Below are 12679 nucleotides of genomic sequence, written 5' to 3'. Positions count from 1 at the left end.
GGTCTGTTTTATTTAGGTAAGCCCTTAGCACAAGATCAGATATTCAGTAAGTGCTTATTATTCTTTGTGTTTCTAATATGATGTCCTAGGGGAGGTCTTTTGTTCTTTTTTTTTTTTTTTTTTTTTTTGAGACTGAGTCTCACTCTGTTGCCTACCAGGCTGGAGTGCAATGGCGTGATCTCGGCTCACTGCAACCTCCGCCTCCTGGGTTTAAGCAATTCTCCTGCCTCAGCCCCCTGAGTAGCTGGGATTACAGGCATGTGCCAGCATGCCCAGCTAATTTTTGTATTTTTAGTAGAGACGGGGTTTTGCCACGTTGGCCAGGCTGGTCTCGATCTCCTGACTTCAGGTGATCTGCCCGCCTCGGCCTCCCAAAGTGCTGAGATTACAGGTGTGAGCCACCGCGCTCAGCCGTTTTTGTTTTTTGTTTCTTGAAATGGAGTCTTCCTCTGCCACCCAGACTGGAGTGCAGTGGTGCAATCTTGGCTCACTGCGTCCTCTGCCTCCTGAGTTCAAGAGATTCTTGTGCCTCAGCCTCCTGAGTAGCTGGGATTACAGGCACTCACCACCACACCTGGCCATTTTTTGTATTTTTAGTATAGATGGGGTTTCTCCATGTTGCCCAGGCTGGTCTCAAGCTCCTGGGCTCAATTGATCCACCTGCCTCAGCCTCCCAAAGTGCTGGGATTACAGGCGTGATCCGCTGAGCCTGGCCTGATGTCCCAGGGGAATTTCTGTATTCAGCCTCCCGAGCCCTCTCCCAGGGCCTGTCACTCACCCTCAATGGCATAGATCTTCTTCTGCAGCTCAGTGAATAGATCTTTCAGCTTCTCAAATGTGTCCAGAATTTTTACAAACTCGCTCGCAGGTTTTGAGGCAAATTTGTGAAGTGTCTCCTGACTCTCCTTGGTCTGAAAATGCTTTCCAATCTGTGAGGGAGAGGAGAGTGAGGAGCTGAAATCCCCCAAACCTCAGTCCAGTTTGCCATTATTTTCACAAGAGTTTGGCTCCAGGAAGAAAGGGGCCTGGGGTTCAGAAAGAGGAGAGGGAAGGCGAGATGTAGGAAGCAGCCGGGACCCTACCCCGATGATGTAGCGGATGATGTCTTTGGCCGCATCGATGTCGCCACTGTCAGTGGCCTCCCCATCCGTGATGATGATGAGCACTTTGGTGGCATCTGGCCGGGCCCCCAGCTCCTCCCGGAACACCTCTGTCCTGTGTCCAGGAAAGGAGGAGGTGAGAGACTCCCCAAAACCAGGGCCTGAGGTCTCCTTCCCCACCTGCTCATCAAGTCACCGCCATACTGGTTACGCAAAAGCCCTTCCTGGATCTCCCAGGCCGGGATTCCAAGCCTGCAGCAGTCACCTCTAAACCTCCTTGCTGCCACCCCTTTCCTTCTGGACCAGTGGTCCTCACATTGCATCCTGGGCAGTCCAGAGAGTGTCCCAGAGCCCATGGGCAGGAGGAGGAGGTTTTGTGAGGAATGACTCTGGGCTTCCCACCCTCCATTGCAACCACATGGCCACCACTCTTTAATCAGTTACAGATGTTGATCCAAGTGAGATTTCAATGTGGAAGAGAGGGTCCCACAGCTTAAGAAAATTGGGGAGTCACTCTTCCAGAGCAAACTCTTTCAGCACCTCCTCTGCCTTCCCATAGTACCCAGCCCGCCTCCGGATCTCTACTATAGCAGTGAACCCAATGAATTACCAAGACTTCTCTATCAATTTTCCCCCTAAACCATGAGCTCCTCAAGGAAAGGACCATGTTGGATTTGTTGCTGTATCTCTGGCTCCCAGCACAGAGGAGGTGCTTGTGCATGTGAGATGAAGGAGGGAGAACTACTGTTAGAGCTCTTTTAGATTTTGTCTAGCAGGCTTTCTGTTTTTTGCTAAAATCCTCCACCCTCAAAAAAATTTAAAAAATAAACAAAGAAGGGAGAACTGAACACCAGATGGGCCAAGGCTAAAGTTTTCTGTCCTGGGAGTTCCAGACCAGTCTGGGCAACATAGCAAGACCCCAACTCTACAAAGATGAAAACAATTAGCCAGGCATGGTGGTGTGTGATTGTAGTCCCTACTCAGGAGGCTGAGGCAGGAGGTTCGCTTGAGCCCGGGAGTTTAAGGCTACAGTGAGCTAGGATCACGTCACTGCACTCCAGCCTGGGCAACAGAGTGAGACTTGACTCTAAAAAAAAGAAAAAGAAAATTCCTGCCTTGTCCACAACCTCCCTCTGAGTAAGCTGGGTTGGCCGTAGCTCTTGCTGAAACAGCAGCGAGATGTGAACTGTCTTACCCACGAACACCTGCTATCAAGACCTCTGGTTCTATCTGGATGCAAAATGCTTCTCCAATCTCCATCCACACAGACATGGGCCTATTGCGGGTCCTGTTCATGGATTTCCACCCTGGCTTAGACAACCATTGTCTCTATCTGGATTTTTCAATAGCGTCCTAACTGGCCCTATCACTTCTACCCGCCTTTGTCCCCTCTACAGTCTAATATCAACCCCGCAGCCAGAGGGATCTTTTAAAAAACATAAATCAGATCATCACTCTTCTACTCAAAACCTTTAATGACTTCTCATCTTACTCAGAGGAAAGCCAAAGTCCTCACTATGGCCTCCAAGTCACTAACCCATCCAGACCCTCATGATCTCTCCGACCTCATCACCTACTATTTTCCCCCTCTCACTTATTTCTCTCCAGCCACACTGGTGTCCTGGCTCTTCATTTTTAAATTATTTTTTATTTTTTAGAGATAGGATCTTGCTCTGTTGCCCAGGCTGGAGTGCAATGGTGTGATCATAGCTCACTGCAGCTTCAAACTCCTGGCTCATAGGCCCGGTGTGGTGACTCACACCTGTAGTCCCAGCCTCCGAAGTAGCTGGGACTACAGCACTCAAAGTGCTGTAAATCCCAGCACTTTGGGAGGGCAAGGCAGGTGGATCACCTGAGGTCAAGAGTTTGAGACCAGCCTGGCCAACATGGTAAAAGCCCATCTCTACTAAAAATACAAAAAAAATTAGACTGGTATGGGGGCACAGGTCTGTAATCCCAGCTACTTGGGAGGCTGAGGCAGGAGAATGGCTTGAACCTGGGAGTTGGAGGTTACAGTGAGCCGAGATCGTGCCAAATGCACTACAGCCTGGGCAACAAGAGCAAAACTCCGTCTCAAAAAACAAAAACAAAAATCAACCAACCAAACAAAAACTTCTGGGCAAGAGATCCTCCCACCCCAGCTTCCCAAAGCACTGGGATTACAGATTGTGCACCTGGCTTAGAGTTTCTCTTTTGGATTTAATTAGTACAGAGTAGATTTCTGTTATGTACAACCAAAAGAACCTGCAGTAAAATTGTTCCACTTTAATTCAGACAATAAACTGCCCCTTGCTGTACCTACCTACTGAGTTCCCGTGCCCTGCAGCTGGAAGAGGGTAGATCACCCAGAACAAATGACTGGACACGCGCTCTCCTGCAAAAGGGAACTCACGCGACATAGTTGATGGCACCAAAGGTGTTGGTCAATAGCAACATGTGCTTTACATGCTCCAGCAGAGTATCAGGGTCCTTCTGTTTAACATAATCTGAGAAATCAAATTCCGTTTTGTAGCTTGTGGAAAACTGAACAGCAGCAAACTAGAAAAGGAAGGAAGAAATGATATTCAATTATATATCCCTTTCCATTTGTCTGTTCCAAACTTTTCTTTTCTTTTCTTTTTTTTTTTTTTTTTTGAGATGGAGTTTCGCTCTGTTGCTCAGGCTAGAGTGCAGTGGTATGATCTTGGCTCACTGCAACCTCTGCCTCCCGGGTTCCAGCGATTTTCGTGCCTCAGCCTCCCAAGTAGCTGTGATTACAGGCACGTGCCACCACACCTGACTATTTTGTGTGTGTGTGTGTGTATTCTTAGTAGAGACGGTGTTTCACCATATTGGTCAGGCTGGTCTCGAACTCCTGACTTCAGGTGATCCACCTGCCTCGGCCTCCCAAAGTGTGGGATTACAGGCGTGAGCCACAGTGCCCAGCCCCAAACTCTACTTCTTCTTTTTCAAGACAGGGTCTTGTTCTGTCTCCCAGGCTAGAGTGCAGGGCACAACCATAGCTCACTACAGCCTCAGCCTCCCAGGCTCGAGCCATCCTCCCTCATCAGCCTCCGAAGTAGCTGGGACTACAGGCACATGCCACCACACTGGGCTAGCTTTTATTTTTTGTAGAAATGGGGTCTTGCTATGTTGCCTAGGCTGGTCTCGAACTCCTGGCTTCAAGTGATCCTCCCGGCTAAGCCTCCCAATGTGCTGGGATTACAGGTGTGAGCCACTGTGCCTGGCTCAATGTCTTCTTATGCAGGACCTGGGCAACTCAACTCCACATCCTTGCCTTAGATAATTCTTTTGAAAATGAGGCAATATACAAATAAGCACAGAAATAAAATGAAATAAACCTTGCTCCCTCATGTAATACTGTGTGTTGAGCTCCTATTCTCTGGGTCCACCTATGTCACTGACAGGGATGGGTTCCAGTAGCCATATTTCTGCTGAGTGACCCTGCTTAACTAGACACAGTTGGCTGGGCCAGGGATCAACACCTGACTGAAGCTAGGCCAGCCAGAGCTTCTTCTCTGAGAACTGGGAATTTGCAAAGGGAGGCGTTGGCTGAGGGAAAGGTAAAAAGCCCTCTTGGAACTTTAACATGTGAACTTAGGAGCTTTCCATAGGTCCATGTGGTCTAAAGGTGCTAAGGGAGCCAGTCTACAGAGACTGAGAAAAGAGAATAAGGAAGCAAAGACTCAAAAAGAAACAGAAATGAGAACTAGCTGGGCACAGTGGCTCATGCCTGTAACCCCAGCACTTTGGGAGGCCAAGGCAGGAGGATCTCTTGAGATGTCCAGGAGTTTGAGATCAGTCTGGGCAACACAATGATAAACCATCTCTACAGAAAATTTAAAAATTAGCCACGCATGGGCCAGGCGCAGTGGTTCATGCCTGTAATCCCAGCACTTTGGGAGGCCGAGGCGGGCGGATCACGAGGTCAGGAGATCGAGACCATCCTGGCTAACACGGTGAAACTCCATCTCTACTAAAAATACAAAAAATTAGACGGGCATGGTGGTGGGCGCCTGTAGTCCCAGCTACTCCAGAGGCTGAGGCAGGAAAATGGCGTGAACCCGGGAGGCGGAGCTTGCAGTGAGCCAAGATCGCGCCACTGCACTCCAGCCTGGGCGACAGAACGAGACTCCGTCTCAAAAAAATAAATAAAATATAAAAATAAATAAAAAATAAAAATTAGTCACGCACAGTGGTGCACACGGGTAGTCCCAGCTACTTGGGAGGATCATTTGAGCATAGGAGTTTGAGGCTACAGTGAGCTATGATTGTGTCACTGCATTCCAGCCTTGGGGACACAGTGAGACCCTGTCTCAAAAAGAAAAAAAGGCCGTGCACGGTGACTCATGCCTGTAATCCCACACTTTGGGAGGTCAAGGTGGGTGGATCACAAGGTCAGGAGTTTGAGACCAGCCTGGCCAACATGGTGAAACCCCGTCTCTACTAAAAATATAAAAATCAGCTGGGCATAGTGGCAGGTGCCTGTAATCCCAGCTACTTGGGAGGCTGAGGCAGGAGACTCGCTTGAACCCGGGAGGCGGAGGTTTCAGTGAGTTGAGATCGTGCCATTGCACTCCAGTCTGGGCAACAAGAGTGAAACTCCATCTCAAGAAAAAAAAAAAGGAAATGAGAACTAGAGAGACTCCTAGAAGCCTTCAACTCCCTGGTTCTTATCCCTTCCAGAGGCCCAGTTATAGCCATGCCCATAGGCTCTGAGGATACCACATACTAAAATTTCCTTTCATGGTTTAAGCCATTCTTGGTTGCTTGCAACCAAGAATCCTAACTAGCATTTTTACCTGGTAGGAAGTGTTGCTGAGTTTCTTCATCACATCCTTCATGAAGTCCAGAATTTTCTGAAATTCATCTGGCTGCAAGCTCATCGAACCATCAAACAGAAATACCAGGTCTACGTTGCCCTTGATACATTCTGCAGAGGCCAGACGCAAGGGACCCAATGAAGCATCTCTGGTGTTTGACCGCCCATGCTGGTTCTCCCTAGGGGCAGCCACTTGGAGGTATTTTTACCCACTGAGTCCCCAGTTCCTTACCCTGAAAACCAGGGTGCCCCTGCAGCATGGCACCCTGCAGATTCTGGTGGAAGAGGTAACACAGGCCACTCAGATAGGTGTTCTGGTCACACGTTCGAGACAGCCCAGGGTCACAGGCCTAAAGGAAGCAAAGGCCAAAGATTTGGGCCTCCTATTTGCTATGTGTCTTCTGGGCACCATCAACCAAGAATAAGAACGTTCAGAGTCCTTTCTCACTTCCTCTATCCAACTGGTTACCAAGGCAAGGAATGTGCACCTCCACAGTCTCTAGTGTCCATCCTTCCCATCCTACCAATGCTCTATGCCAATGGATCCTCACCGCCTGTAGGATAAAGTCTGGACTCCTTAGCGGGGCTTACATTGGGCACGACCCCACATTTCCAGGCCTATCTTCTCCTGGTCCCAATCTCTCTTTCTGTGTTCCAGCCGAGTCAAATTATCAAGATTCCCAGAATAAAAGGTGTCTCTTTCTTTCTTTTTCCCTTCCCTTTCCTTCCCCCTCCCCTCATTTATTTATTTGTTTGTTTGTTTATTTATTTCTTCTTTCTCTTTTTCTTTTCTTTCTTTTTCTCTCTCTCTTTCTTTCTCCGTCTTTTTTTTTTTTTTGACAGAGTCTTGCTCTGTCGCCCAGTCTGGAGTGCAGTGGCGTGATCTTGGCTCACTGCAACCTCTGCTTCCCAGGTTCAAGCGATTCTCCTGCCTCAGCTTCCTGAGTAGCTGGAACTACAGGTACCCACCACCATGCCCAGTTAATTTTTGTATTTTTAGTAAAGACGGGGTTTCACCATATTGGCCAGGATGGTCTCAAACTCCTGACCTTGTGTCTGTCCACCTCGGCCTCCCAAAGTGCTGGGATTATAGGAGTGAGCCACTGCACCCGGCCTTTTCTTTCTTTCTTTCCTTCCTTCCTTCCCTCCTCTTTCTTTTTCTTCTTTCTTCCTTCCCTTTTCTTTCCTTCCTCTCTATCTCTCTCTCTCCTCCTCTCCCCTCCCTCCCTCCCTTTTTCCCTCCCTCCCTCCCTCCTTTCTTTCTTTCCTTGCTTGCTTTCTTCTTGGGTCTCACTCTCATCACCTAGGCTGGAGTGCAGTGGCACAATCATGGCTCACTGCAGCCTCAACTTCCTGGGCTCAGGTGATCCTCCCACCTCAGCCTCCCAAATAACTGGCACTACAGGCACACGCCACCATGCCCAGCTAATTTTTTTGTAGAGCTGGAGTTTTCCATGTTGCCCAGGCCAGTCTTAAACTCCTAGGCTCAAGCGATCCACCTGCCTCGGCCTCCCAAAGTAATTTCTTTCATTTATGACCCTTTCCTGCCAGATTGCAATTTCTTCAAAGTCTGGGCTCGTATCATGGTCATCTTTTTGTTTTGTTTTGCTTTTGTTTTTTTTAGACACAGGTCTCACTCTGTCTCCCTGGCTAGAGTGTAATGGTGTGATCATAGCTCACTGTAGCCTTGAACTCCTGGCCTCAACTGATCCTCCCGAGTAGCTGGGACTACACACGTGTGCCACCATGCCCAGCTAATGAAAAAAACATTTTTTTTTTTTTTGTAGGGACAGGGTTGACCAGGCTGGTCTTGAACTCCTGGCCTCAATCAATCATCCAGTTTTGGCTTCCCAAAGTGCTGGGGTTACGGGTATAAGCCACCGGCCTGGCCTCATCAACTTTGTATTTCACTCCCCTTCCCCTGTCAGAACCTAGCCTGATGCCTGGCATATAATAGCTAAATAAACAAGTTCTACTTAAACACCGGATCAGTATTTCATTCAGTTTTCTATCTCTCACACAGAAGGATGCTGGCTGGAAACAGCAATGAACTTGGGATCAAATGAGAATTTTATTCAAATCCTGACTTTACCACTTTACAACCACGTGACCTTGGTCAAGTCTCTTAATCCTTTGGTCCTGTTTCCTCGTGTGTGAAATGTGTACACTGATCCCTATCTCATATGAGTGTCTTGTGGGGTTAAAAGAAATAAAGTGACAAGGTGTAGTAGCTCATGCCTGTAATCCCAGCACTTTGGGAGGCCGAGGCGGGCATATCACCTGAGGTCAGGAGTTCGAGACCAGCCTGACCAACATGGTGAAATTCCATCTCTACTAAAAATACAAAAATTAGCCGGGTATGGTGGCATACGCCTGTAATCCCAGCTACTCTGGAGGCTGAGGCAGGAGAATCATTTGAACTCGGGAGGCAGAATTTGCAGTGAACCAAGATCATGCCACTGCAATCCAGCCGGGGTGACAAGAGTGAAACTCTGTCTCAAAAAAAAAAAAAAAAAAAAAAAAAAGCAGTGTTTCCTAAACTTTAGGCATTAGTGTAATACTTCACAATATCTGCCATATGAGCATACTTTTATTTTCTTAATAGTTTCCTTTAAATTTTTGTTTAACTTCAGCCTTCCTAAGCAATATGATGTAGGAAATTATAAATTTGATGTGCTTGTCATAGATTTTTTTTCTAATAAGCCACTAAAGAAATTTATAACCATGAAAACATTAAAAGCTTGTATACCACTAAAAATCATATTGCATATCAATGATCACAGATATTTCATATCTGGAAGAAAAATGAGGTAAGTTCTTGAAAATAGCTGGCTCTGCTGGGTGTGGTGACTCACACCTGTAATCCCAACACTTTGGGAAGCTGAGGCAGGAGGATTCTTCAGCTCAAGACCAGTCTGGGCAACATGGTGACACTCTCTCTCTACAAAAAATATAAAAATTAGCTGGGCGTGATAGCATGCACCTATAGTCCCAGCTAATTGGGAGGCTGAGGCGGGAGGATTACTTGAGCACAGGGAGGTTGAGGCTACAGTGAGGCTGTGATCACGCCACTGCACTCCAGCCTGGGCAATAGAATAATAGAATGAGACCTTGTCTCAAAAACAAAAAAGCTGGCTCATCATTGGTTCTCAATAAACACTAATTGACTCTGATGCCTTTGACTGTCTGTGGGAACTTTTGTCCACATTCTTCCTCTTTTCTTCTCTCATTACTTGGATCGAGCTTCACAGGCTCTGATAACACCACTGTACAAAATTCTTACCAAAACGCTTCCATCTGTGGGATCTGTTGCCAAGGTCATTCCCAAGTACTTGGAGGTATAGTTGGAACCTGTAGGCACCAGAAAGTTGGTCTGGAGGAGCTCAGGCAATCTAGGTGGGCTGGGGCCAGCCTCAGATTCCCCAAGATCCCATTCTTCCCAGCTCACCCCCCAGTTACTCACCTCTCAGGCTGACTGGCAGGCAGTGTCCTGTGCCCGACTGGCACTGATAGAGGCTTCCCGTGCTGTTCCCCTCCCCTGGAGCTCCCACGATGACCCTGGGGAGAAATCTCACCTGTGAGAGGGAGTGGCCCAGATCTGTACCCCCCTCCTCCTGCCTGCTCAGGAGGTTCAGATCTCCCGCCTCATCTCTCCAAGCACTGCAACCATTCCCCTTCAAGAAGGTGCCTGCGGCCGGGCGGGGTGGCTCATGCCTGTAACTTTGGCATGAGGCCAAGGTACTTTGGGAGGCCCACATGGGCAGATCACCTGAGGTCAGGAATTTGAGACTAGCCTGGCCAATATGGTGAAACCCTGTCTCTACTAAAAATACAAAAATTAGCCCGGCATAGTGGCGCATGCCTGTAATCCCAGCTATTCAGGAGGCTGAGGCAGGAGAATGGCTTGAACCTGGGAGGCAGAGATTGCAGTGAGCCGAGATCTAACCGTTGCACTACAGCCTGGGTAACAAGAGCAAAACTCCGTGTCAAACAGAAAAAAAAAAAAAAAAAAAAAAAAAAGGAAGGTGCCTCCATCCTCACCTCTTCCCTACAGAATCCCAGAGAAATAATTCCAAATGCCAAAATCCTAGAAAATTAAGGTTCCTTTGCATTTACAGTCTTTGAGGCCCAGAGAATGATCCGCCAGAATGTCTCATGACAGGTTCATTCATTCAGTGCTTGATTCAAAAGCCATTCGTGGCTTACCTACTGTGTGCTGGGCGGTGGTATATCTAAGAAGGGTTAGTAAGAGAGAACAAACTCCTGGCTTCCAGGCACTCGCAGGGAAGTAAGGGAGTGTCAGGAACCTACTGGGCAATGCGAAGTGTTTGGGGGCTGGGATCCTTCCCTGTTCTGCACTTCCATGGCCTCCCTGATCGCCTGTGTCCCGCTTTTTGATCCCTCACTCCTATCTCTGAGGATTCCCACCCACCACAGGCTCCTCCAGACGGGAACCCCTGGAGAGCCGCCCCTTGGGGGCTGCCCTAGGGCGGGCATCAGGAGGAGGATTTGCGGGGCACAGCTCACCCGTTTCCGACCTGCAGGACGCGGTATCCAAAGTGCCTCCCGGCGCGCGGTGGGGAGAAGCTCCGCGCGCCCCGCACGTCCAGGTTGTAGCTCGAGGCCGGCGCTGAGGAAGGCAAGGGGCGTCAGCTGCGACCCACGGACCCCCGCCCTGCACGTGCCCGGCAGGTGGCCGATCCCAGGCCCACCTGGCTCTCGCTCCCCAGGCCGCCCGCACCCAGGCGGGCAGAGCGGACCCGCGCCCTGCGCTTCCCCTCCAGGGCGTTAACTTTGGGGAATATGGAAGGAGCAACTCCCGGCCCCTCTAGAGCTCTGAAAGCTCTTCCCAGGGCCTGAGAACACAACTTCCCGTTTGGCCTCTCTGCAAAGAAGGAAGGATGAGAAGTTAGAGGCTCCAGAGAGAGGAGCAGACCCAAGGGGCCCCAAGGCAGAGGGTGGCCAAGTTCCCAGGCAGAGGCCAAGATGGGGATGCCCCAGGGCCGGGTGCGCCTCTGCCACCCACTTCTGCGGTCATGGGGCCCAGGCGCCTCCTCCCACAGTCTCAGATTGTAGCTCCCCTGATCCCTGGGGGGCTGCCTTCCCACCCCACAGGGCCAGTCTTTTGGAGCGCGGGTAGATCCCAGCCCCCTTCCCCCTCAGTCGGCCTGCCCAGGTGCCCTGGCACACCCAGGCTGTCCTTTCCGCCCTGCTTTCTCTCCTGCCGTGGAGTTTAGTTCAGAGCATCCTAGAATGTCATGGAGGCCAGGCCTTCATTTGTTTAGATGAAGAGTGTGGGGCTGGAAAGGGGAAAGGACTTGCCTAAAACGCACAGAGGTGGTACCACGGGTGGCCCCAGAACCCAGCACCCTCCTCCCAGCTTTAGCTACTCATTAACTATCTGCCTTTTGTTTGTTTGTTGTTTAAGAGACAGGGTCTTGCTCTGTCATCCAGGCTAGAGTGCATTGGCACAAGCTTGGCTCACTGCAACCTCCGCCTCCTGGAATCAAATGATTCTCATGCCTCAGCCTCCCAAGTAGCTGGGATTACAGGCCTGTACCACCAGGCCCAGCTAATTTTACTGTATTTTTAGTAGAGATGAGGTTTTTGCCATGTTGGCCAGTCTGGTCTCAAATTCCTGGCCTCAAGTAATCTGCCCACCTTAGCCTCCTAAAGTGCTGGGATTACAGACGTGAGCCACAGCACCCGGCCCCATCTGCCTTTTTAAAGAACCCACTGCCCCTTCTTATGTTCCCTTCTCTATCTTTGCCTCCACCCCTTGCCTATTTATTTCTTTTCTTTCCCCATTCCCCACTTTCTCCTTCCAAGATCCCTGGGCCCCGTATCCCTAAGGCCAATTCCACTTTTAGGGGGCAGCTCCTTGTTTACTCCAGCTCCACCAAGCTCTGCAGTTTCTCTGGTCACAGACACATGTCCCTTCCCCTGCCTCCTCCCTTGCCTACCGAAGAAAAAGAACCCAGACAGCAGCGCCATGGTCATCACGGTGATGCAGGAATCCTTCATCCTTCCAGCACTCAACGGACCTGTGTCCCCAGGGGCAGCGTCAGGAGGCCCGTGGGATTTGCTGGCAACCTAGACAGGGTGAAAGAGGAAAATGATCATGCCCTTTGGCCTCTTACAATGGTACTTTCTCACAGAAGCACTAGGCTGGTGACACTGGCAGGCGGGGAGGGAGGCGTGCCTGCAGGAGTTGTGAAACCGCAAGGGTTCAGGGAGGAAGTGTAAGCAAGTTAGAGACATTTCCTGTGCCTGCTTGCATTTTCACATCATCCAAAAGCTGACAGCATAGCAGGGAGATGACTGTCTCCACTGCTGACATGGTTTCTCACTAACATCCCACCTAAGGGCTCTGTAAAGCTCAGCAGAGGACTAGTCCAATAAACGGTGGCAAAATTACAATGGAATGCTATGCAGCAGTGAAAAAGAATGAGGGAAGGAAAATAAAACAGGGGGAGAAAGATGTACGTGAACCACTATTAAAGAAAAGAATGGATTACAGAACAGTGTATTTAGTGACCCATTTTGGTTCTAAAATGCAAAATCTAAAGAATTGGAGGCTGGGTTCAGTGGCTCACTGACTGTAATCCCAGCACTGTGGGACTTCAGGAGGTGGAGGTAAGAGGATCGCCTGAAGCCAGGAATCAAGACCAGCCTGGGCAACAAAGTGAAACTTTGTCTTTTAAAAAAAAAAAAAATTGGAGAAAATATTTGCAAATCATATATCTAATAAGGGATT

The 12679-nt window shown here is 49.3% G+C and overlaps 1 protein-coding gene and 1 non-coding gene across 3 annotated transcripts in view; one reads left to right on the top strand and one right to left on the bottom strand.

Moving 5' to 3' along the window:
• The window catches only part of ITGAL (integrin subunit alpha L), a 52574-nt gene extending 40473 nt beyond the window's left edge, over positions 1 to 12101 (bottom strand). For both annotated transcript variants that reach the window (XM_045381443.2, XM_065537648.1), the window contains exons 1-9: positions 11886 to 12101; positions 10450 to 10552; positions 9386 to 9480; positions 9206 to 9273; positions 6155 to 6272; positions 5903 to 6033; positions 3493 to 3638; positions 1083 to 1215; positions 779 to 929 (exon numbers count right to left, since the gene is read on the bottom strand). In XM_045381443.2, the coding sequence (XP_045237378.2) occupies positions 779 to 929; positions 1083 to 1215; positions 3493 to 3638; positions 5903 to 6033; positions 6155 to 6272; positions 9206 to 9273; positions 9386 to 9480; positions 10450 to 10552; positions 11886 to 11946 (1006 nt within the window). In that variant the 5' untranslated portion in view covers positions 11947 to 12101. The remainder of the gene's footprint in view (positions 1 to 778; positions 930 to 1082; positions 1216 to 3492; positions 3639 to 5902; positions 6034 to 6154; positions 6273 to 9205; positions 9274 to 9385; positions 9481 to 10449; positions 10553 to 11885) is intronic.
• Positions 1843 to 1903, top strand: LOC123570701 (U7 small nuclear RNA). Its single transcript, XR_006694957.1, has one exon. It is a non-coding gene; the product is annotated as a U7 small nuclear RNA (small nuclear RNA).
• Positions 12102 to 12679: the final 578 nt, after the last annotated feature.

This window comes from Macaca fascicularis, chromosome 20 (assembly GCF_037993035.2).
Source record: "Macaca fascicularis isolate 582-1 chromosome 20, T2T-MFA8v1.1".
In the NCBI taxonomy this organism is placed as follows: domain Eukaryota; kingdom Metazoa; phylum Chordata; class Mammalia; order Primates; family Cercopithecidae; genus Macaca; species Macaca fascicularis.
The sequence above is the reverse complement of the archived record's forward strand: the minus strand, read 5'-3'. Positions and strand labels throughout refer to the sequence as shown.